Below are 25,999 nucleotides of genomic sequence, written 5' to 3' on the forward strand. Positions count from 1 at the left end.
CTCATCTAATGTAATTATTGTTTTTTAAAATTGTTTATTTCAACAACAACAACAACAAAAATCTCCAAAATCCATAATGGAGAGAGAGAGTCAATACTGATGTGACAGAACGGTTCCTGCTCTAGACCAGCAGGTGGCACTGACGCGCCGTGACGTGGTTTCCCAGCCTCTAATTATAACGACAAACTAGCCTGTTGACGTCCGATCGGAGCAGCGCTTCTTCCTGGTTACGAAAGCTAAAAGGTACCAGCTACTATAGTCTGCTTCTCCCGGGCTGTTGGTGTTCCTCCTCTGGTCAGCGGGGCTCCGCCCAAGTGTGCTCCCCGGCGGCTTCAGTCAGTGACAGACGGTCGCTCGCATCAGACTTCCACCGTAGATCCTCCCGGGATGTCTTTCCTGGAGAAGCCGGCCCCCGGCAGGCTGCTGCTGGATGACACCGTGCCCCTGACGGCGGTGATCGAAGCCAGCCAGAACCTGCAGTCCCACACGGTGAGTGTTTACTGGAAATAAACGACTATTTAGCCGTCAACAATCTGCGTGCTTACGGTGTCAACCTTTCATGTGGTTCGCTGCGGGCGGAACGATGTCTCGCAGCTGGTGCGTTTTCAAATATAGCCTAAGTTTTAAAGGGGGGCGTTTGAGTCGATCGCTGCGTCACCAGTTCCATTATCGGACACAGATTTAGAAGCTATAATTTAGTCTCCTTTCCTGTAAATTGTTATACTAACCACAAACCACGTCTGAATGCTAAAGTCAATATAGTTTAAAAAATATTACTATCATGATATCCCGTGAGTCAGTTGACAGTATCATTTTAAGCATCGGAGTTGCACCGTAACTCCAATATCGGACAGGCAGGCAGGCAGGCAGCTGACCCTGGCTCTGTAGTGCTGTCACTGATTAAGCAATTTCCTGGAAGCTGTACTACACACAGCAAAACAAACTGCTGATATAAAGGGATTTGAAATAGAGCATTGACGCTGACTGACTTAAGGGCCAGGTGGCGAAACTACGCTATATGCCTGTAAACCCCGACAACCGTCGTTATCTAGCTAGCTATGGCACTTTAAAGCGAATTTCAATTAAAAGTCGTATTGATTCGTCCTGACAAACGAATACGCTATCTAAAACAATATATGTGGCCGTTTTTAATTTTGAATACACTGATGTAAGATGATGCATGCACCCCCCTCCACCAAATACCTGTAGGGAAAAAAAACTAGTTCCCATTGACAGCAACTACTAACATTGTAGCCCATTATCCGGTTAGAAGTGTTGAGATTTTACATAAACAAATGCTGCTTTCTGCATGTTATCTCTGCCGAATCGAAGAGAGAGTGGTTTTGTTTGCATATAAGTTTAAATGTCTTGTTACAAATAATTCGCGTCTGCTAAAATTCACGGAAACCGTAAACAGTCGGATTTCTAACGGAGTTTGGCGTGGCATCTTTTCCCAGAACGCAACGCTGTTGGGGTAAGCCGTTCAGCGTTACTTTGCGATGAAATGTGTACTTTGAACTCGTGTTTGCAGTAAGCAACGACGTTTAAATCATGTGACTGTCAGCGACAAGGTGTAGGTATCATAAAACTGGGCATGTGTCCTTTGTCCGATAATGGACTTATCTGCGGTGGGTTTGTTGTTGACAGTCCGACTGGGATCAGCTGAGCTAGCCAGTTAGCTTAGCATGCAAATGTCAGACATCCTACCATTGTTCATTGGTGTTGTAACCATTCATCATAACCTTATAGGAGAGACTAATACTGGTGGGTAATTTTATCTCTGTAGCCTATTATATTAACCCATTACATGTATCTGTATTGGTAGTGTTGGTACAGAGTTATTGTTTTTGTTTAGTCCACTCTGGGGGGGGAAGCAACTTTACTGTTATTCGGAACATCATTATTTCAGATTTCCTTGATGCTGAATCTGTCAGACCACTTTCCCGAATTTCTCAACATGTAAGCAGCTCCAAAATGAATGCAGTACTTTGAGGAAAGGCTTCTACACACTACAACACTGTGCTCGGGCAGGACAAAGCTTCACTACACTATTATTATTATTATTATTATTATTATTATTATTATTATTATTATTTTTACTATTATTATTCAGTTAGAATAACCCGGAATGAAAACACTTTTTTTTTTATTGATACAAGTGCTTTCTTATATTTGAAACTTGTAACCATTTTTTTTAATGTTAGTATGTGTAAAAAGTCTCCCCTTTTGAAAATAAATAAATACTGTAAATAAGAAAGTGTTACGTTTTAGGTTTGAACAAAAGAAATTAGGATGAAAAAAGGAGCAGGAACTTTTCTTGTGTGTGTGTGTGTGTGTGTGTGTGTGTGTGTGTGTGTGTGTGTGTGTGTGTGTGTGTGTGTGTGTGTGTGTGTGTGTGTGTGTGTGTGTGTGTGTGTGTGTGTGTGTGTGGGAATGGATGGCAAATAAAGATCTAATCTCATTGTTACTTCAATAGGGATTCCAATAGTTCAACTGAAGGTACTCCTATTTCCCAAGCCTTAAATCTGTAAAGCTCACTGTGTGGAGTTCATTGAGATCAGTTACTGTATAATATGTTGAGTAACTTGAGGCCAGAGGTTACTGTGACACTAAAAACTGAGTCTGCAGCTTGCCCTGACCGAATGAATGTAGCATAAACCCTAAATTACATGACGTTAACTAAGAAAATGCTTTTTAATGTTGAACACCCAATCTACCTAATAATAAGGTCAGTGCTGATGTTGATACGGATCCAGCGTATTGCAGCATCCCTAATGTTTGATATTTCTCTTTTTAACGGCTTCCACAAGCCCAAGACTGTGGCAGGTCAAAGGTCACCAGCTTGACCATCATGAATAAATCATGAATAAAAGTGACATTGTTACAGTGATGTATAATATGTACAAACTGCTGCACTGGGAAAAATGTTATAGAAATTTGCAGAAAGGCTGATGATAGTAATCCTCAACGAGAGATTGTATTGAGTTACAGCAGGTTGACAGGAAGTGGTGTCAGGACTTGTTTACACCGCGGCTGTTTGGGAAGCTGCTCAGCTCACATGAATGAATGCCAGTCCGTCAGCAGGAATTAGACGTCAATAGGACTGAGAGGATTAGATTCAAGGAAAATTCCACGTTTACACAATGGTTCTTGTTCTCCAAATTCTGTCCATCGTTCTTGTCTGTTTTATGAAAGCGTTTTCACTCAGCGGCGTCGCTGCAGAGATCTGTCGAACGCGGTGACACTGTGCAGTGTTATCTTAACCGCTTATTCGGAAAGGAAACCGATAGTGAACACGCCCTAAATGTAAAACCTGTTTGGTTAAGTTCCACCGGGGCCTTTCGTCTGGCTATGACTCGTTTTGAAACCTTATGACTTTATTTCTCACAGAATCCTGATCTTGATCTTAACGTTCATACTTTTTTTTTTGTATGACTTTATCTTGTAATCTTACCACTTAAAGCTGGAGTCTGTAGGGAAAGATTGTTGATATTTGAACTCGATACCCAAAGAAATACACCCCTCCTGTCCGGGCTCCTTCTGAACGTTAGCATGTACCAGAGTTACCATCCCTCTCACTCCCACTGCCTTTCTCTTTATGCCTCCATGGCCTTTCCCCTGTCCTGTGCCTGTATGAGCAGAATAGTGTGAGCCAAAGCAGTGTATTAACACCAGATTTCTTTATCAAGCGCGCGCACAGAATGGACAGCTAGCGGACCGCGAGGAGATATTCGCTGAATTTGACCAAAAAGTGTATTGGATTTAAAATCGCAGACTCCCACCTTTTTTTTCATCTTCTAAAATTACAACTTTTTCAAATGATCTGACCTTTTGCCTCATAAAACTACTTTCTTTCCATACCATACCATTTATTTTTTATTTTGTTATATAAAATCATAAACTTACTTTTGCAATATTATAACTTTTCCAATGGAGTTGTGACTCTATATGGAGTCACCGTTTACTTTTTCACAATTTCTTATCGTAGTACATTTGATTCATTTTAAAAAGCAGCAACAAGTGTTTCGATGGTTGTGTTCTCTCTTGTCTCCCAGGAGTACATTGTCCGAGTCCAGAGGGGCGTGTCTTCAGAGAACAGCTGGCAGGTAAACGCTCTGATCGCAATTAGAATTCACCTGGCGGAGAGACGACAACTCTGAAATACCATTCATTGTTCAGTTTTCTGGCAGAAATGATGAGCAATAAACCTATCCAGGCCGGATTAACAGGCGAGTAAGGTGGTGAATTGTTTGTTTTGCAGGTGATCCGGCGTTACAGTGACTTTGATGTTCTCAACAGCAGCCTGATGGTGAGTTTAATCTTTCAGTCACGCATTCAGTGTTTTAAAACCTACTGATCTTAGGGATGCACAGCAGAGAAGTGTGTCATGGACATTTTGGGAATCTGACAGAGTTCAAGCTGCTGTTCTGCTGTTGAAGGATGAAACCAGTAGTGCCAGGCGCAAATGAACGCACAGATCAACTCTTTTTTTTTTTTTTTTTTTTTTTTTTTGTGTCCGGTATGTACCGAGTCAGCGTACTGAGTGCTCACGAATGCCCAACCTTTCCCACTCCTACTGCTCACTCTCACGCTTCCTGCTAAGGTGGGGCAGTCACTCAAAACAGCGGAAGTGGGACAACCAATGGGACGTCTGCTACTCGCCCCTCAGAAAGAATGACGAGGAAATGTCAGTGACATTTCTGTGTTATCGTATTCAGCTTACATAACCTTACAATACATACAAGTGGGATGCTTAATCAATGCATTCAAATTAATATTTTATGGCGGTAGAGCGTGCAGAGGCTCGGTCCTCGATGCAGTGGCCGCAGGTTCGGGTCTGACCTGCGTCCCTTTGCTGCATCTCATTCCCCCCCTCTCTCTTTCCCCTTTTAATGTCTGAGCTGTCCTATCAAATAAAGGCCTTTTTATATTTTATAATTCTTTTTTTATAAATGTAAATTTATGCATGATGGCATGTACAGTAATTCATTGAGGGAATTGCATGTACTATAGCAGAGTGTCCCAGAGAAACTGGCGCCATATTTTCCAAAAAAGTATTAAAATTCAAAAAGGTTTGATACCACTTGCGTGTATCATCTTGAAGGAAACAATTCTGAGAGAAGAATTGGTCCACCCATTTCTAGAAACAACCGACTTTTGACAGCCCCCTTAATGTTTGATCATAACAGAGAGTGGGTTTTTGATATAGATGACCCCAGAGTCCATGGGGTCAGACACGTTTAACCCTCCTGTTGTCAAAATGTTTCTATATCACAAATTTGGGTTTCTTTCAACCAAATTGTCAAAAAAAAAAAAGGTTCCCTACAACGGTCTTCACAAGTAAAATAATTGATCAGTTTGCTACTTTCATTGAATTTGGATGTTTTCTTCAATTTTTATAGCATTTGAAAAAAAATTGATAAATAAACGTTGAAAAAAGTGACAAAAATGTGAGGAAAAAGCTTCAAAATCGTTAGTGAAAAAAACCTCAAATAAACATTGCGAATGCTCCAATAGTGGGGTGTCCATTGTATTCTCTCCTCCTGACCGCGGTAGACACAACTCACTTGGAGGCACCATTAAAATGTCCATGGTCATCTGCTTTGGAAAATGGGCAGCAGTAAAGTATAAGTGAATTGTAGATAGTTGGCTACAACATAAAAAGACATAAAATGTTAATTCCATTGGTCCACATTTAAACACACACACACACACACACACACACACACACACACACACACACACACACCAGCTTCGTCTTAGCCAACCTCCTTCCTGTTTGGGAACCCTCAGTGGCGGTTCGTTACGACATGCTCAGTAGGGCTGCACGGTATGAGGAAAATATGTGATACCATTGTTAAACGTCGTGAACGATACTAGTTTCGATAAATGGACAGATAATAAAGTGTACTCAGTTCTCAATTCTGCTGCTTTCAGTATTCTGCTAAAATACAAGAAAGTGCTTGTTGAATTTGAAACAAATGAAAGGAAATCATTTCCAACATTCTTCTGTTGAACAAATTGAACATTGAATTGAATATAAAAAGGCACCACTTAAAAAAAAAAAAGAATGACCCACATTTTGAAGTGCAGCTTTCTGCTGACATTTCCTTTCAAATAACGCAAAAAAACAAATCTCTTGAGTGTCTGTCGCAATGCGTTGCAGCCTTTTGCGATGTGATTAATGCGGCAGTTGATATTGCCATGGCGATTTAAAAACGGGATACATTGTGCTAGCCTCGTGAGACCGTCCTGATCTGGCGAGCTCCAGTTTTCCTCTCGCAGATCAGACCGGGCCAATCAGCGTTGGTTTTGAGGTGGGTTAGGTGGTGATAGACAGATGGTTTATCCAATCAGCTAACCAGTATTTTCAGACAGCGGTAGCCCTAATTCTGTTAGCCGCTCGCTAATGCTTTTTTTCTCTTGGATCCTTCTTTTGGAATATGGTCCGGGAACCTGAAATGGTGTCTTTTATTCCTAAATTCTCGTTACACAAACGGCAAATCTCCTTTACCGACATGTTGCTTGCATGCTGAGCTAACAAGCTATGCTTTGCCTGCAGCAGCAGGGGCGGGCTTGTGGTTGTATTTTCATACGCTTCGTGGATCTGATTGGTTGATTTGGCCCGTCTATCACCAACATAGGTGATAGACGGATGGTTCATCCAATCAGCTAACCAGTATTTCCGCCCCTTCCCAAAAGTTCTCCAACGGAGAGTTCCCAGATGGATATGCCGAGCAAATGCGAAGCAATCCATCTGGCGGAGTCAGGTTAACATTGTGCATCCCTAAGGCTCGAGGCTTTGCTGTTGTGTCAGCGATTTTCCCAGAAGCCTCGGCTGGACTTGTGAGAGAGCAATTTGATCATCGTCCGTGTACTGGTTAGCTATTAGTTTTGGAATGAAATATACGGTTGTACAGACTGAAATCTCTCTAACAACTATTGGAGGGATTGCCGTGAAATCTTAACTAGTGTCAGTTGTCATAGTGGCCTAATGGTTAGTACACAGCTCCCAACCTGGAGAAGTTATTGCCTGTGTGAAGTTTTATTATCTAGAAACAAGAATAGCAATAATGTTATTTTCACTAATCTTGTCTTGGCTGGACATCCTGACCTGTTCTAGATGTCTGATCAAAGTGAAAATCACTTACTGCACTGGCAGCCACATTTGCTTGTTTCAAGCTATAGAAAGCTCATATTTCATATTAAATTTAATAGGGCATTTTTCCGTTGTTTTTTTTTTTTTTTTTTTTTTTGCTGTGTGCTTTAGTTAAAAGGATCATATACCAAAAAGGTGGGTCTCAAACATTGGTTAGAATCAGTTCAGGACAGTTTCATATTGATCTTTAGCAAATCTATAAGCAATGGAACTGCATTGTACCAGAGTGGAGCGGATCTGACTTTGTATATCAGATTGTCCTGGTTGTGACCCGTCTTATGTTGAAGTCAAATCATCCCTGGATAACAGGAAGTTAGCAGTTTTTCTGCTGAGGTTTCCCCTGCTCATTTCCTTTTTTTGGGGTCTCACACTGACCCCGACCTCCCACCAGCCCCTGATCCTCAGTCAACATGAAGCAGAGCTGTCGGAAACCTGCTTTCTGTTTCTCTCTTTTTGAATACAGAAAAAGGACAACCGTGGATAAAGGGAAAATGTATTGAATAGTGATTAAAACAAACCGTAAATAAAAGTGTGAACAGTTTTTTCTCTCTCTCTCTCTCTCTCTCTCTCTCTCTCTCTCTCTCTCTCTCTCTCTCTCTCTCTCTCTCTCTCTCTCTCTCTCACCAGGTTTGTGGCATCAGTCTCCCTCTTCCTCCAAAGAAGCTAATTGGAAACATGGACAGGGAGTTCATTGCAGAGAGACAGAGAGGACTGCAGGCCTTTCTGGACTCAATTACCCAGCATCCCTTGCTTTCCTGCTCCCTGACTGTCAAGAAGTTTCTGGACCCCAACAACTACTCTGCCAACTACACAGGTGTGTTCCGTCAACAGCTGTATTTCCACCTCAACCACCCAGACTTTTTAGTCCCAGGAACAACTTTTTGAACTGAAAAGTTCCTTAAGCCCACAGTTGTCTGCGTTTCCACCCTGGTCTAAAAAGACCCATAAAGATTAGACAAATTAGTCCGCTGACGTGTGAAAAAAGCAACATGGGGGGGGGGATGAGGGCTGCTGGTGATCTCAGGGCTGAACACACTCTGCAGCCCCCAGTTCGGTGTGCCTAAAGTGTTTTTAAAACAATTCAAAAGTAAAAATTGGAAGCGTATATGGAAGCAAATAAGAGACACAAGTCTTTGAACTTTAACAGCCACTGAGTACTTAATATTGAAATATTTTACTTTGAAAACCATGTATCTGAATGTCTTTGTTCTGAATTTACCTCTTTGAAATTAAAAAATATGAAAATTCTTAATTTTACATTTTAAAAACCTGAATTTCAATTTATATTTTCCAGTGGTCACAAATTCAGATACAGCAAAAATCAACTTTCAGAATTTCCGAAAAATACATTCCGGTTACTTAAATTTGATTGGTCAAATTCAGATTGAACAATTCAAGTTGAACATTCACAGGGTAACATCTGGGCCACGCAGGATAACAGAGGCAATCGAGCCTGCACCGACATCTGGCCTATCAGAGCCCGGTCTGTGAGTCATGTGATCCAAGAAAGCCCGTGCTCTGATAGACCAGGGCTATGTTTATCCCTGACAAAACATAGCAACACGTTTTTTTTTTTTTATAACTGAAACGGGGGTGCGTTAAACACCCTGTTGTGTGCGCGAGCGCTCTGGCTTTTTATCACCACGAGGTTACAGACACCCCCACCAAACGAGAGAAAACATATCTCAAAGCCCGTTGCACACAGTTTCACACCATTCCGAGGAAACCAGAAAACCGTAGCAAAACGGTGCACACTGTTTTGAGATTGAACGTGCCCCAGAAGTGGGTTTGATTGGACGCAGACTCGCTCAAAGACTTATGTCTCTTATTTGCTTCCATAAGGGTACTTCTTAATTAATCAACTAGGTTTCAGTAGATCCATAAATAAACTAGAAGGGCACTCCGAGAGCACTGACCTCCGCTAAGGCATGCCCTATCTCATGATCTTATTGCAGTTTGATTTTTTGTTGTTGATTATTCCGATACCAAATGAATGCAGCACAAATGCCCTATCTCGCAATGTTAATGAAAGTTAAAAATAATTTGTGTATCCGCCCCGTGATTCGGATCCCCTCCAAAATGTAATGGGTTCTTCTTTGGCCCATGCTACACCCTTCCACCAGGTTTCATGAGAATCATGCCGGTAGTCTTTCCTTAATCTAGCTGACAAACAGACTAACAGAATCAGAAACATTACCTCCTGGGCAGCAGTAATTATAAATAGGGGTGCACAATTCAGAAAATGTCACGATTCCATTCAGTATCGATTTTCGATTCAAAAAACGATTCTCGATTTAAAAAAAAAAAAAAAAAAAAAAAAAAAAAAAACCCGATTCACAGTATGTATGTAATAATGTATTTAAAAGAAAAGAAAATATGAATCGATTTTTGGAATTCTATGAATCCATTTTGAATCGGTAGAACTTGAATCGCGATTCGAATGTGAATCGATTTTTTTTTGCACACCCCTTATTATTAATAAAAGGAGGTCATTATGAATAAAAATAGTTTATTATGTTTGTATTATTTGAACATTTCTGGGGACACATACCATTTTGACCATGGTAGCTGTATGTATATGAACATGATATTATGTTTGAGGAATTTGGTGGGTTTAAATGGATATAAATGCCCAGTCAACATGGACATCAATAGGCGAAAACAGTGTGACCCCTCATGTATAAATGAGCTTTGTCTGTTTTCAAAAAAAAAATAAAAACGTTTGCTTTATACGCTTATTAAAGTGTTGTGTCTGTCTGTGTCTCAGAGATCGCCCTGCAGCAGGTCTCCATGTTCTTCAGGTCGGACCTGAAGTGGGAGGTCCTGGAGCCTCTCAAAGACATCGGTAAGACTCTGAACCTGAGATTGAGAATTGATAACATGAGAACTGTACGTATGTAACTTGAAATGGGATTTGATTTTTGAAAATACTCAAAGTACAAGAAACACAACATACAGTAACGATAGTAAATGTAGTGTGTTACTTCCACCCCCGGGCATGGCTAACAGCCTGCTTCTTGAATAACAGAATAACAGGTTGCTTAACTCTTGTCCACTTGCGTAGTGCTGCTGGTGGCTTCATTGCTCAAAGGAGAATGCCGTAACAGCCACAGGTTGAGGATTTTTATAGCTTCAGTATTTTCGATACTATCAAATGTATAGTTAACAGATATCGTATCATTTTAAAAGCTTGGTATTGAAAATGTATCCAAGTATCCAGGGGTGTAGCACAAAATTCTGGGCCCTGTAGAAAGGCATTCTCTATGGGGCCCCTCCCCGCACCCACAGCTTTTCATTCCTGCATCTTTTTGGGCCCTCCTCACATGAGAGCCCTGGGTACTCAGTCCCCTCCCCCAGTCCGACGCCCCTGCAAGTATCACTACTTTCGACAACCTTAGTTTAAACTAGCTACTGTTTAGCATTTAGCTACAATATTATTGTAACCGCAGCACACTTAGAAAAAAGTCATAAAGTGTGCTCTTATAAGCTACAGGTCATATCAGACCAAGTCAGGCTGTAGCTGCAAACAAAAGTGTTTTTAGTGCTTTATTAACGCCACTTGGAAGCGGAAGAATGTGTTCCTCTTCCCTCAAGAGGTTCATAGTGTTGCTTTTAAAATAATGCAGTGTATTTAAATAAATGTTACATTCTCTGACGTTTTAATTCTTATTGTTACAAATGAAATGAAATGTTTGTTTTTTCAGGCTGGAGGATCAGGAAGAAATACTTTTTAATCAAAAATAAAGAGCAGCCCAAGGAGATGTATCTGCTGAGCTGGGTGAGTACATCAGTTCTGCTTAGTGGCATCAATTTTTAGTGATCAGATAAAAATACCTTGAGGAGTGCATTTCTCTCAGCACATACAGTAGATTAACCCATAAATGGAATACAAGTGTCCAGCATCAGGCCTTTTATTCTGGGTCTTTTAAATCGGGAGTTAGGATCAAATATCTAAAAATCTATACAAAGTTTCAAACATGCATGTTGTGCATGTAAATTATTATAGTATGTGGTTAATGTTTTTTCAAACGCAATTTAAAAAAAAACATTTGCCAAATCCAAATCTGCAACACATTTCAGTAGGAAGGACTTTTATGGAGCAGTGACTAAGTTCAGAGAACAACAACACATGGAAAAGTTTTACTCGATAAATTCTAAATTCAGTCTCTTTTGGAAAGAGACACTTGGAAAGACGGAAAGTTTTCCTCGTTCATTTCTCTCTGACAGTATTCACTCGTTTCCAGGAACTTATTATCCCATGCTGAGTGATCTCCCACAGTCCAGAACAGATCCAGTTTCAGGTTGATTTAAATTCAATCAAATGTAATTAGCTGATGTGAAAGTTATCGTCCAATCAGAAGCAACAGACGTGGATGGAGAAATAAAGTCAGTAAACCGTCCGATTGGAACTTCACTCTGATTTCTGTTCAGCTGACTGAAGGGACTGTTGTTGTTGTTTTCTCAGTTTGGTTGCTTGTTGAACTGAGAACAGACTTAAATGAATTCCTTCAGAGCCTTGAAATGCAAATAAGGATTAAACCTGATTTATTGAAGGAAAAGTACATGAACTTGAATTACATTTGTGCAAGTCAGCTTGAATAGGGGTGTGTGTGTCTGTGCTGTGTCTGTGCTGTGTGTGTGTGTGTGTGTGTGTGTGTGTGTGTGTGTGTGTGTGTGTGTGTGTGTGTGTGTGTGTGTGTGTGTGTCTGTGTCTGTGCTGTGTCTGTGCTGTGTCTGTGCTGTGTCTGTGCTGTGTGTGTGTGTGTGTGTGTGTGTGTGTGTGTCTGTCTGTCTTGTAGGTGGACCTGGGTCCTGATAAGTTCCTGCCCGACAAAGACCTGCAGTCAGCCATGAAGCTCCTAACCAGCCTCTCGGTACGTAACAACTACTATGGTTACTGCACAGGAACTACGTACTTGGTGAAAACCGCACGTTAAAATTTGCAGTAACAATAAAAAGGAGCCCAGACGGTAGTAACAGCACTCTACTTTGGTTAACCTGTGGACTGTTGAACTCGCCATTAACACTTCTACCGCACAGTGACCGCTAAAGCTAAAGCAAGCTATGTCAACTGAAAGCTAGGGTGGTGAGATATCCGCGGCTAAACGCAGCTATTACGCAAACCAAATTTTGTTTTGCCTTGCCATTTTGTGTAATAAAACGTCATGCTGCAAATAATAACCCAACTAAACCTGACGCAGATTATTTGCATAACTGTCCTCTCAGCCTTTGAGTCTAGTGGAACTCATATGGTTTGATGTGGTCAACCGTTTAATCACATATTTAAATCTCTCTCTAAATCTTTATTTCATTCTTTTAATTGAATTAGACTTAAAAACTCCTTCATACATCAATCTATCCTATTGCTAAACCGGTTACATTAAACCCAGTGCAATATTTATTTCAGGGATATACATCTTCAAGACTTTGTCTGTGTGTATGTTTATGTCATGTACTGTTGTTATATATGTTTTCTCTGTTTCCTTATTTTGGAGTGTATGTCATCTGTGGTAATGTCTCATGTATGTCTGTTGGTGTTATTAATCTCATGTATGTTTGGATGTATGTGTATGTCCTCATTTGGATGTATGTGTATGTCATTCACTGTTTTTGGATGTATGTCTACGTGCTCATTTTAAACAAGCTACCCAGGGATGTACAAAGAATTTCAGCCTTTGGCTGACAATAAAGTTGTATCTTATTTCAATGCAAATTTGAATATAATTCAGTCAGAAACCTAGCAAAACAGAGATACATTTGTACATCTGTAAATAATCAAACTCCTCCTCCTCGTCCTCCTCCTCTTCCTCTCCAGACTCCATATCTCTGTCCGCTGTTGTTCTCCAGCACCAGCGAGTCTTCAGCTCTGCTCATCCGGCCGTTCACTGAGAAAGGCTCTCTGAGAGACCACCTCTGTAAGGTAAAAAGTGTGTGTGACGCAGGAAAAATGGTTATGGAATTTTTGCCCAATGGCGCCAAAAATAAAGATCCTACCACAGCTTTAAGTACAAGTATGAGAGTATTGCTTAAAGTACCAAATGTACTCATTATGCAATGGCCCATTTCAGAAAAATATATATTCCATGACTTGATTTTACTTATGATGCATTACTGTGTTCATCACTTTAATGTTGCAGCAAAGGTAGGACTTGTTTCATTTACTCTATGTACTGCTGAGTAGTTAACGTAACTAGTGACTTAGGTTGTCAAATTAATTTAGTGGAGTGGAAAGTACAATATTTGCCTCCAAAGTCAAGTGGTAAGAAGCATAAAATGGAAATACTCAAGTAAAGTATAAGTACCTCTAAATTGTACTTAGGTACTGTACTTGTAAATGCACTTGGTCACATCCAACTACTGTTCTTTGGTAGAAAGTAGTTCCACTGTTGACTCTCTCTCCTCCAGGTGAAGCCCCGAGAGAGTTACCTGAAGAAGTACTGTAACCCGAAGAAGAGTCAGGGTCTCGAACTGCAGCACATCAAACTGTACGGCCGTCAGATCCTGGAGGTATTTAGATACACACAAAACGCTAGGGCTGCTCCCTCTTAGTCGATTAGTCGATTAATCGGTCAAAGTGGTCTTAGTCTACTTAGATTTCTTTAGTCGATTAGTCATGTTTTATGCTTTTTTCATGCTGAATGACTTATTTCCAAGAAACGCACCAGCACATCTCTGGTAAACACAAGAATTAAAGTGGTGCTTTTGCATGACTCTTTGTGGAGAAACTCAGATTTACAGTTCTATCGATTAAATCAACTCATCGATTAGTCGATACAATTGAATGAGTGTTAGTTAACTAAGAATTTCTTCAATCGAGCACAGCCCTAAAAAACGCACACACACAAAACACATGCAAAGAAATATATGTGTGTGTGTGTGTGTGTGTGGTGTGTGTGGTGTGTGTGGTGTGTAGGGCCTAAAGCTCCTCCATGACGGCGGATTATTTTACGGTCACCTGCACGCGTCCAACATAATTGTGGATGACGGCGTGTGTCGACTGATGGACATAGAGAACGGCATGCTGGGAGTTCCCTCGGCACTGCGACCCGCCTTCACCCAGCTCAGGAAGATCAACGTAAGTAAATACAGAAAACGGATAACATAGGCTGTTTTTTGTTTTTAGAAAACTTGACAAAAATATATTTTTTTTCTCAAAGTATAAAAAAGAAAAAGATTCACAAGTTCACTGTCTTACTTATGTTTTCCTTGTTTTTTAATTAAATTTAAATTCATTGTATGCTCTCTTTGTATATGTTATTTTAAATAGCTATATTAGAATACTTGAATTAGCACACAGTATATGCTTTTAATTGGCTGGATTAATGGGCAAGATAATAAAATGTCATCTTAAAAGCTGAGAGAAAAATCGTAGAAAAATATCTTTTTGGATGAATGAGCCTGTGTTGCTGTAAACAACATCTTAGAAATCGACATTGCCGAGTGATCCTGTAAATATACACATACTTTGTTATTTGAAAGTTTATGATCCATAAACCTGGGTTAGTTTACCTGAATGCTCTGTATGTTGTATGTTTGTGTATCTGCAGACCACGGAGAGCATCGACATCTTCTGCTTTGGACATTTACTGTACGAGATGACGTACGGCCGACCGCCGGACAGCGTCCCGGTCGATCAATACGCCGATGTCCCCTACGCCGCTGTGGGTCAGTATATTTATACACACACACACACACACACACACACACACACACACACACACACACACACACACACACACACACACAGATGAACATGGACACATACTGATTAGGGGTGGGAATCACCAGAGGCCTCATGATACGATATCATCACGATACTTATGTCACGATACAATATTATTGCGATTTTTAAAGATATCGCAATATTCTGCGATATATTGCAATTTATTACCTTGTTTCCAACTTCAAATGTTTCCCAATTTCAAATGATGTCCCCAAAAGGAAACTTTTGTCAACATCTGTTTTATCTAAAAAGATACATTTCACCGGTTGTTCATCTCATGTCACTTTTATTGGTGCAAAATGTAATTGTCAAGCAGACAAACTGACCAACACATATATAATAAAAGATCGATACTTGGCGTCTGTGTATCGATACAGTATTGCCACGGAAAATATTGCGATACTATGTTGTATCGATTTTTTTTTTTTTTTTTTTTTTTTTTTCCACCCCTAATACAGATGCTGTCACGTGTCTTTTCTGCCTCCTGACGTTCTGACATCTTGACCTGAAACTTCAAGTTTGCATTTGTCCCAATGTTTCTATAATTGTGTGTGTGTGTGTGTGTGTGTGTGTGTGTGTGTGTGTGTGTGTGTGTGTGTGTGTGTGTGTGTGTGTGTGTGTGTGTGTGTGTGTGTGTGTGTGTGTGTTTCAGCATCCGTGCTGCAGTCCATTCTGTCCACAGAAGCCTGTAAGAGCGGGATGCCAACTCTGTTGGAGCTCATCAATACACCGTGAGTTCAGAGTTTTAGCCTCTCTCCTGTTGTCTTCAGTGAGCAGTGACACACACACAGTCTGTATGCAGACACATTATTTCGCAATGTGTACTCCGGCAGCTTGATTTGAAGATCACATCCACGATAAGCCGGCAAAATCTGAAAATGCACCCTTATCTTTTCATTGTGGCCTTCCGTCCAAACAAAAGCTCAAATTATACTTTCCGTAATCAAGGAAATTGTGTTTCCTGGAACACTATAGACTGGGACCCGTATCAGTTGATTGTATGTTTAGGGAAGTGACTGCACTTTATTTTTTATTTTTTACACTACTGTTAGTAGTTAGTAAAAAATGTCAGTATCATAAAGACAGTTGCCAGGTTTTTATCTATATGACAAACGATTACCTTGGCTTTAATACAACAAACCAACGTTTGGAATTTAAAATGGGACACGCGCAGGAATCAGAACATCAGCTTTTTGTTGATCAGCTGATGAGTCACTGTTTGTGTTTTGCAGTCTGTTTAGTGACGTCCAGCTCCAACACTCAGAAAAACTCCAGATCAAGGTGAGAGGCTCAGTTTGGTAACGCTTCTTAGAGATGGTCTATGCGTGCACAAGGTTCCTACAGAATATTAACTCTGGGAACAAAAAGAGAGCGAGGAAGAAAAATGGCAAATCCCTGAATCCCCATCCCCTCCTCCAGGTTCCCAGCAGGCTAAAAGAGGCGCTGAAGACTGCAAAGGAGAGTCTGGAGAAGAGGCTGCAGGAGGAGCAGAGAGTGGTAGGTCACTACGCCCATTAAACATATTTTTGATTTATAGCACTGAGCAGCTCCACTGGAGATATGTGGGAGGTCATGGGAGTTCTTCAAGGCTCCGTCAACAATTTGCTCCAAATCTTTATTTTCAATCAGTGACCTTCTACAAGGTAAACACAGTATTTGCTGCAGAGAGGAATTTTTGCTGGCTCTTGTGACATAAAAGACTGGGAAAACCTTGCAACATCCACTACCGGTCAAAAGTTTGGGGTCACTTAGAAATTTCCATTCCACTCCATTACAGACAGAATACCAGCTGAGATCAGTTGCATTGTTTTTTTTTAAGCAGGGCAGCAGTTTTCAGATTCCATTATGTGCTTACATAATTGCAAAAGGGTCCTCCAATGTTTTCTCAGTTAGCCTTTTAAAATGATATCCGAGTAGTAAACAGAATGGGCCTTTGGAACATTGGATGAATGGTTGCTGATAATGGGCATGGTAGATATTGCATTAGAGATCAGCCACCCACTCAGATCAGCTGGTATTCTGTCTATAATGGATTGGAATGGAAATTTCTGAGTGAATCCAAACCTTTGACCGGTAGTTTAAATTCCCACAACCTTTTCATGTTGCAAACACATCAACTCAGTGCTGACATCAATGTGGAATTATTTTTGAGCTGCTCTTTCTGTAATGGCCACTGGCTGCTATCACTGGCCTCTGTCACTGTCGTTGCACTCACTGCAGCCGTGCTTCTTCTCTGCTGCTTGGATTATTTCCCCATGCTGTTTATAAAAAGATGAAGTATGGTGAGAGCATCTTGATCCTGCTCTTTAGCAGTGGCGCTCGCACTTTTCAGTGCAGGTTTTATTAAAAGATAGGCAGCTCGTAGCTTGTTTTGAAAGTTTTCTGTTTGGAAGGTAAATAATGTTGTGTATGTATGTTTGATTGAAGCTCCACCAGCACAGGAGGCTAACCAGAGCTCAGTCTCACCACGGCTCAGAAGAGGAGAGGAAGAGGAGGAAGATTCTGGCGAGGAAGGTAGGCGACAGAGTCTCCCACACACAACCATACAAAGAAACCTCATGACATCTGAACATAAACAGCATCAACATCAATATCAACAAGCGTCTTGGCTGGCTGCAATAAGACAGATTATTTCGAAAGCATCTAACAACTACAGCTCAAAATAAACTTTACTATTAAAGGGGTGATAGGTGTGTGTGTGTGTGTGTGTGTGTGTGTGTGTGTGTGTGTGTGTGTGTGTGTGTGTGTGTGTGTGTGTGTGTGTGTGTGTGTGTGTGTGTGTGTGTGTGTGTGTGTGTGTGTGTGTGTGTGTGTGTGTGTGTGTGTGTGTGTGTGTGTGTGTGTGTGTGTGTGTGTGTGTGTGTGTGTGTGTGTGTGTGTGTGTGTGTGTGTGTGTGTGTGTGTGCGCCAATCAGCGTGCAGCTCATTGAAATATTCATGAGCAGACCATATAAGGCAGAAAAGCTCTCGTTTCAGTCCAGTCCCATTTAACAGGGTCGCATTAGGGCCAAATAAAACAGCAAAAGAGTCATTTCCAGCCCAACCAATATTACATACCCTATTAGGAGACCTTCAGGAACAGCGTGAAATACCGTATATAACCATTCTATCACCCCTTTATTTTTGATTCACCTCTGTGGCTGAGGCTCGTGGAATATATTGTCATTGTTTGGTCTTTGTTCAGAAACCCACAGGAACATATATTCAACTGTTTTAGAAAGACTGAAACGCAAGCATTTAATGCACATGACTGTTTGAGGTTAGTGGAACAAAGGCTAGTGTATACACAAGAATTAGTACGGTTTGTAAAAGCAAAATGGTGCCTATTGGTGAAGTAACGTGAACAGTGAAATTCAAAATCATGTTGTGTTTTTGTCTTTGCAGAAGTCCAGACAGTCAGCTTTTGAAAATGAAGAAGACGTCACTGTCAGAAACAACAATAACTCTGGTAGGTCACTGCTCTTACTACCCTCAACAAATACTCCACCTTGTCAGTGTTAGTTAGCCAGTTAGCTAGTCTTTTGTCCATACAAACGGTCAAAAAAAAAAGTCTTGGGCTAACCCTGAGTGCTAAAGCTAATGAATTGGTTAGTTAGCCTGGTAGGTATCGTTTTGGTTAGGTGAGTAGCTGGTGTTTGGTTAGTCATTTACAGCATAGCAAAACAAGTCTAACCATAACCTTAAGGAGTTAGCTTATTAACCGGGTAAGTAGTGTGTTGATCACTGAAACGGTTTGTTTTTGGTTAGCTAGTTAGTTTTGTGGCATGTCAGGTAGTTAGACACCTAGTTGGTCATTAAGATGGTTGGTTAGCCATGTATCTATCTACAGTATGAGTCAACCTTTTTATTTTTTATTAAGAAAATATTTTTTCTGTCTGTCTTCAGGTTCTGGAGCCAGTTCCCCTCCGACATGCCCCTCCTCCCCCACTCCTCCATCCACTACAGGTAGGCCTGTCTGTCTGTCCTCCCATCTGTCCGTCTGTCTTTAAGTCTGTTTGTCTTTCTGTCTTCCCCTCTGTCTGTCTGTCTGTCCTCCCATCTGTCTGTCTGTCTTTAAGTCTGTTTGTCTTTCTGTCTTCCCCTCTGTCTGTCTGTCTGTCCTCCCATCTGTCCGTCTGTCTTTAAGTCTGTTTGTCTTTCTGTCTTCCCCTCTGTCCGTCTGTCTGTCCTCCCATCTGTCTGTCTGTCTGTCTGGGAAAGTATTGGACAGACTGTGCAGCCCCTTCTTGTGGTGAGAACCTGCAGGGCCTGTGGTGTGCGGTCTCAGCACGCTAATCAGATCAATAACAACATCTTTATCATTAACTCTAAAAAGTTCTTCCCTCAATTTTCATCTGAAATGTGCATGTGTGATTATGAAGACTAATCATTTGACTTGACCTTTCTGTTCGTCTCTGTCTGTCTGTCTCTTCACCTCCTCTGTCATCCTGTGATGACCTGATGGTCAGGCAGGTATCGGTCTCTGCTATAGTAGCGTGTGTCTTATTCACTTGGTTGTGACACAGGATGGGAAACACTGATGTTTGATTTGATTTTAAAAAGCATAACTCTGGTTTTCTTATTGATGACAAATCCCACAAAAAGACCCAAACCAACAATGTGTTAGTCCGTCTCTGTAAATCTATCAAACGGCTCACAAAATAAAAATATGGTTTCATATTTAAAAAGGCTCAGTCATTTCCTAAAACAGCTGGTCACTATAGCTTTTGGAAAACGTTATTCAAACAGGAGGACAGTGCATTTGTTGGGGACTAATTTCCGCAGCAGCTCAACACACATTTGGTGCCTTAGTGAGTATTTCCAGCAGCAGGTGCCTGTGCTGTTACTCATGTGTTTTGAGCTCTGTGGTTGCTGGTTGAATGTAACTAAGTACATTTACTCAAGTATTGTACTTTAGTAAAATGTTCAGTTACTTGTACTTGTTTTTTTTTATTGTTATGCTACTTTATTCTAGTCCACTACATTCATTTGGTAACTTTAGTTCATATAAATCTCCTAATAAATTTTGATTTATTATTATCGATTAACCTACCCAGCAGTAAATCGCTTTGCCAGACCTTCCTCCACAGCGCTGAGGAGGAGGGTCTGGCTAGTCCACACAGCATTTCAGGATGGGAGAAAAACGTGCTCTGGTTTATTGGCATTTCTTTAAACCAATCACAATCGTCTTGGGTGGCGCTAAGCTCCGCACGGAGCCGCTGCTAAATAGCCTCGGGAAGGAACTTGTTTTGGTGGAAGATGTGCTCGTTCAAAGTTGTTTTAGTCGTGCAACAGAAAACTCAGATTAGACAGGTAGTCTAGCTAGCTGTCTGGATTTACCCTGCAGAGATCTGAGGAGCAGTTAACCATAGTCCTCAGAAATCCAACACGAAGAAAACGGAAGGTAACGGACATCGGCGAAAAGTCGTTTATCCGGCGCAATTTCCTATGGCACCGGAGCAATCCTGGAAGTGGAACGTCGAGGATATAGATTAATATTTGTTAGAATACTCAATTCTTTTTTGGTTTTGGTTTTTTTAATGGGATTTAGTGACTATAAGAAAAATGCAGAAAATCACCAGATTTTGACATGTTGACACGAATGTGGCATCGGTTTCCTACCCTGGCATTAGTGTCTCCTCTTCTTTTTTCCTCTCCTCCTCCTCCTCTCCTCTCTTCTTTCTCCTGGTGATAATCCCTTTGTCCTGGTGTAAATGCTGATTGGTCCACTGAACAGATAACTGTCATCTCCCTCTCTCTCTCTTCTTCTTGTGCTGTCTCCACCATAGAGCATGCTCCATTTGCTCCGTGTCGTTGGGTAAAGTAAAAGATTTCTAATGTCGATGATGATGATGAAGGTCACTGGTGGTTTTTAAAGCTGTCGTACACCCTGGCTTCCCAGCAAGCTCCCGGTCACAGACATCTGCCTCATGCTCATGCTGTAATGAAAGAATAGACTTTAAATTCAATTTTGAAAATGGATGGAGGGGGATCACGGTGGCGTGGATGTGGATTTAGTGCAGAGAGCAGCACAGGTTTAGATTAGAGCTTTCTGTAAACCAACATGACCCATCCGGTATAACTTGTGTAAGTATGTTTTGCTGTCAGTAATATGGACACAAAACATTTAAAAATTGTCCTGACCACTGGCTGATATTGATATTTGGGAGTTAATAACAACAGATTGCAATATATCATAGTTTTTTTTTTATACTAAACGCATGATGTAAACATACAATCCTGATACAAAACTCTTAGATTTTTTTTTGTTTGTTTACAAGGTATGTACTCAGTGGGACATATTATACAGTATAAAAAAAAAAAAGAAAATATTCATCTAACCATCTTGAGAAGTAGACCGTCTGATAAAGGGCTGATGAGATGTGAAGTGAAGCATCGAGTCACTGCTTGCCTGGAACAGGGGGGTACGCACATCTTTTTAAAAAAACCTCACAATCTGCAATGGTCTCCAAACCTCACAGACAGTCCAACTTGTCCCTGATTCCGACCTGATCTGTTCTCATTGGAGATTGTGATCTGTCCGTTCCAGCATGTCTGTCTGTCTGTTTCTGTCTCTATGTCTCTGTGTCTGCTTCTGTGTCAGATCTTTGAACTTTATTTGTCTTTTGGTTAGAAGCGTTATATGCTATTTCAGTTGCTGTTGAATGTCAATTTTTGCACCCATAATGTAGGTTTTTCCTCCCAGTCTTAAAAAGCTGCTCTACAGTTAAGATCTTAAGAGATCTTCATCTCTTTTGTTCTACGACATTAAATACGTCCGTAAATACCCCACTCGTGAGTATTAAAGCTTGTATGGGTCTATGCGGTTGCCAACAAGTGGCTAAATGAGACTACAAACGTTCATTACACTGAACACACAAAATCAGTTAGCTAGCGGTGGTGCGGCCGTGGTGTAGTTTTGTTTATAGCCTTTTACCTAGGATGATTGCATTTACACTGCTAAAATCATAAAAAGTGGTGTTTTTTTTGTAAAGATTATCATAAACTCTTGTTTGCCACAGAGCAACGATCCAAAATCCAATGAAACAATCCCATTGGCTTTTTGCCGAGGGAACCAGCAGGATGATAGTAACATCCGTGTTGGGCCGGCCTACAGAAATACGTCATCCCTGCAACGCTCTATACTTTGCCCACAAACCTCTTGAAACTTTTTTTGCACTAATTTGTGTTTCTTTACACTGGTAGGTTTTTAATCAGTTACAAATTCTGTATGACTTACATCACTGTTGATCATTTAGGAGATCTCGGCCTGTATATATCAAGCCTCTCAGAGTAGGAACTCTGTCCTGACTGGTCAAAAGTTCTCAGAGAGACCCATTGTTTGTTCCTATTTTTTTGTCCTATTTTTTGTCCTACTTTTAGGACGCGGAGCAAAAACATTTCATCAATTTGCTTAACCAAGAAGGATATACGTAGATCCGCTGATATTTAAGAGTTCCAGACGTGTCAAACCTAGAAGTCACCAGCAGATGGTGTATTTCCCCGAGACTGGGTACAGAAATGCCACTTTTCAACAAGGTGTATAGTTGAAATAGGAAGTTGACACTGGAAGCGATTTTATTTTCTCCACAGCTGAGTCACACAGCTCTTTTTTTTTTTTTTAAACTATTCATAGATTTTCTTCGGCGCGTGACTGAGTTGCATGTGTATTCTTACATTCTACTTTGCAAATGGCTTATTGGAAACGCTATGCTTTTATTTTTGGCATTATAGTTTTGCATAATACAACTTCCGTAACTTATTTGCCTCTACACAAAAGAAGCATACACGTAAAGATGGCTGCTATTCAGCATTTTCTATGTCTTGCTTCATCAATAACTCTCAGTCCTAATCTGAGGTCGGAGTGTTTTAGTCGGGGAGTTTAACTTTCGGCAAGACTTCTAGAAGTGATTCTGTGTCCCTAGACCATTTGTTTTTAGATTGGTTTCCTTCCTTCCGGTCTGCAACTGGTTCTTTATCATTTCTATGAAGGGATGAACTTGCAGAGACTTAAAAAGTAAAAATGTTGAAACCTTCATGCTGGTGTGTACTTTGGACACAGCCTCTATTAATCTGTAGAACTTCTACCAGCCTGTGATCACAGAGCTTATAATAGATTCCACGGTTATTCCCATTAATCGTGAAATGTGGACACAGATGGGCTCCGATCTGACACATCTGATCACAGAGGTCTCACTGGAAGTGTGACTGTGGACGGGACTGAGGAGTCCTCTAAATATTACAGGACTAAAGGTCACTGTGGCTGCTAAATGTAATGAAAGTCACTTTGTTCCATAGCCATCCTGGAGATAATCAGTCACCTCTGCAGGCATTAGTGGGTCTGCAATGGTTCAACTATTCAAATCAAATTTCTTATCTTTTCGCTGTTCACCACAGCCCCACAGACCATTCGGCCAAAGAAATCTCCTCTTCAAACCTGCTACTTGTCTCCAGCAGTGACGGGTTTCTCCAGGTGTGGTTACCATCTGTCAGACTGACAGATGTTCTTTCATTACGTTGCAGATTATTCCCCAGAAGGGTGGAATCTGTGAACTCAAGTCGCAGCTTTTGGCCTCTGCTTCAGCTACATGTTAGACCTCTCCATCGTTTCGCTTCTCTCCCTGTAATCCCTGGGTTTTATTCAGTGTGGGATGCAAAATGGCACAACTGAGAGAGAATGTACCATCTTTAGGTTCAATTCACCATCAGTTCACTCTGTCAATATGGAAGTGATCCTGACAAAGCAAGTACAACTGGCCTGAAAACAGAGTGGAAGTAGATCCTTTAGTACAGGACACCAGAGCTTTAAAGGCACAGCAACTTTTAATAGAGAAAAAAAACTACAAGTCCCAGAGAACATTGCTGTAAGAGAGCTTCGGATTCTGTTGCCATACGGCACATGGTGAGGTTGAGCCTTGTTGGATAAATTCATGTTTGGATCGATCTTTTATTATTCTGTCTCCATAGCAACAGCTACTGAGGCTCATGGGCACTGTAGTTTTTAAGAGCTGTGTACACATATAGAAAAACATAAACCAAAAAAAAAATGTAACGGATGACTGACTAAATGTTTCCCTTTAACACAACCAAACATTTTACTTTAGGAACCACTGGGCCTTTTGACTTCATATTCTTAAATAAGGCTTTTTTTGTTACTGAGCAACATGTGTCCATAGTAACAAAGGCGCCCGACATTACAAACTTCTTCTTCTCTGGGGACTACCAACGTTAAACTTCACAACTGTCTCCTGCTCTCCCTCTGACAGATTAGGTAGAGACTCAGCCAAAGGCGGGAGTCTGGCACAACCACCTCCGATTGGCCAACACTACGTTTCTGTTAACCCTTTCCTTGACTGGGTTATAGGTGCATAGCATCGTCGACAGTGACACAGGATATTAAATCTGTTTCAAACCCTTTTGAACCTGTCATTTTTTGTCCTCCACTAACCGACAAGTTCGCAAACTCTCACTTGAAGCACCAAAATTGAGGGGCTTGAGCCCCCCTAAAAAGGGTCTAAAGTCGCCCATGCTAACAACGCATTGTCTGCAAAACGTGTACACCGTCGGCATCATGTTGTGGTGACACAACTCCGCTTGAAATCCGCTGCTCGTGACCAAAACAGCGGAGTTACAGTTTAAAAAACGCTGCCTGTGGAAACCCAGCGTTGGGTAGGCCTACATGAACTGATGGTGGATTGAGACACTGATCTGCAGGTGCTGGTTTCACAGAGAGAAACGCTTTCTGGAAAATCTGGAAAACCTATGGAACACACAATTAACAATTTTTAATAAAACTGGTGGTAGCACTTTTATCAAGTCACCCTTTATTAAAGGTTCATAGGTTGCAAGTAATAGCTTCGGTAATGCATATTTCACTAATGCTTTATAAATCGGTTAGAAGCCATTCATTACAAAATATGTCTTCAAACTGTAAAGCTCAGTGTGACTTACACTTCCTGAGGATAGCATTATCTCCAGAACATGACATTTTAAAGTTAAAAAAAATCCCTTTATCCTCACATCACACTTAACCTCTTTTTGGCTCTTTCGTGCTCTTCAATTCACCACGAAGACCCCTCCAATGGATCACTGCATCACTTCCCTTCTCGAAAAGAGCTTCAGTGCTTTTGAATTAGGACAGAAACACATTTATTAACAACTTATTAACATTTATAATTGCAGATGACTAGATAACTTTTGCTGTCAGCTCATTAGAAAATGAGAAACCATGACCTTTTTATGAATGACTTCATGAAGGATTCCACTATAAGTAAGAAATTAGGTATTTTTGAGTAAATGATCTATTAACCGTTAATAAACCATTTCTTGTGAAGTGTGCCTTCTAAGAAATATTAGTGTTGTAGACTGTAATAAACTTCTCACAGTGAACCGAAACGAGACAGCTTTCCATTTTAAATCTTCAGCCAAAGTTGCCGTGATGATGAGGGCCTCTTTTGATTAAGTGTTTTGATACGGACACATTTTTCCACCCTCTGCAAGTGTTCACGTGTGAATAATTGCAGTGAAAGTAGCATGGAAGTTCAACGTGACGCCTTACCTCTTATTAAACTCGTTCAAAAGTAAAACTACGACAGTCATGAGTCCGTAGGCCAGTTTATCTTTGTGTAACCAGCACCTGAGGAAACTGAATGTCAGCAGAAACCAGCGGTGTTGTTTTCTCACTGTTTTCTCGTTCCTTTCATTTTTTTTTTTTTTTATATATCCAGGATCCCTGACTACTCCTCCCCCTCCCCCTCCTCTTCCCCCTGCTATGCTGGACTCGTCCTCCCGTGCCCCTCCTCCTCCTCTGTCCTCCTCTGGCGGAGCGGGAGGAGGTCGCACCGCCTTGCTGAGCTCCATCCAGGCCTTCTCCAAGAACAAACTGAAGAAGTCCGAAACCGTCGACCGCAGCAAACCCATCATCTGACCCCGCCCTCCAGGGCAACCTGTCCCCGACCGGGACACCGTCTGGATGGACCTGCTGGTTCTGCACTGTGGTCTGGACCGCTTCACGTCCTCCCTCCCTCCCTGAGATGTGAAAAAGAATCACTAACAACAACAACAAAAAATCCAAGTACCATTTTTTTTTTTTTTTTTTTTTTCGCTATTCCTGCTTTTTCTGCTTTTAAATGTTGTTT

General features: G+C 41.0%; 1 protein-coding gene across 2 annotated transcripts; it reads left to right on the forward strand.

Moving 5' to 3' along the window:
• The first annotated feature begins 166 nt into the window (after positions 1-166).
• Positions 167-25,944, forward strand: pxk (PX domain containing serine/threonine kinase). 2 transcript variants are annotated; one of them, XM_028575362.1, is made up of 18 exons: positions 167-489; positions 4,056-4,106; positions 4,262-4,309; positions 7,787-7,973; positions 9,927-10,004; positions 10,864-10,937; positions 11,959-12,033; positions 12,975-13,079; positions 13,565-13,666; positions 14,073-14,234; positions 14,707-14,824; positions 15,535-15,613; positions 16,115-16,163; positions 16,302-16,379; positions 17,310-17,396; positions 18,267-18,330; positions 18,768-18,827; positions 25,589-25,944. In XM_028575362.1, the coding sequence occupies exons 1-18, from the start codon at positions 388-390 to the stop codon at positions 25,786-25,788; spliced, it is 1,719 nt and encodes a 572-aa protein (XP_028431163.1). In that variant the 5' UTR covers positions 167-387; the 3' UTR covers positions 25,789-25,944. The 2 variants fall into 2 exon arrangements, with proteins under 2 accessions (XP_028431163.1, XP_028431164.1); XM_028575363.1 differs by lacking the exon at positions 167-489 and adding an exon at positions 1,441-1,474.
• Positions 25,945-25,999: the final 55 nt, after the last annotated feature.

Source organism: Perca flavescens, chromosome 4 (genome assembly GCF_004354835.1).
Source record: "Perca flavescens isolate YP-PL-M2 chromosome 4, PFLA_1.0, whole genome shotgun sequence".
Taxonomy (NCBI): domain Eukaryota; kingdom Metazoa; phylum Chordata; class Actinopteri; order Perciformes; family Percidae; genus Perca; species Perca flavescens.

Excerpts from the sequence above, each read along its gene's own strand:
- pxk (XM_028575362.1), top strand. The coding sequence starts at position 388 with ATGTCTTTCCTGGAGAAGCCGGCCCCCGGCAGGCTGCTGCTGGATGAC. Across the intron at positions 12,034-12,974 it reads AGCTCCTAACCAGCCTCTCG|ACTCCATATCTCTGTCCGCT; the intron begins GTACGTAACAAC and ends CTTCCTCTCCAG. Across the intron at positions 16,380-17,309 it reads TGCAGGAGGAGCAGAGAGTG|CTCCACCAGCACAGGAGGCT; the intron begins GTAGGTCACTAC and ends GTTTGATTGAAG.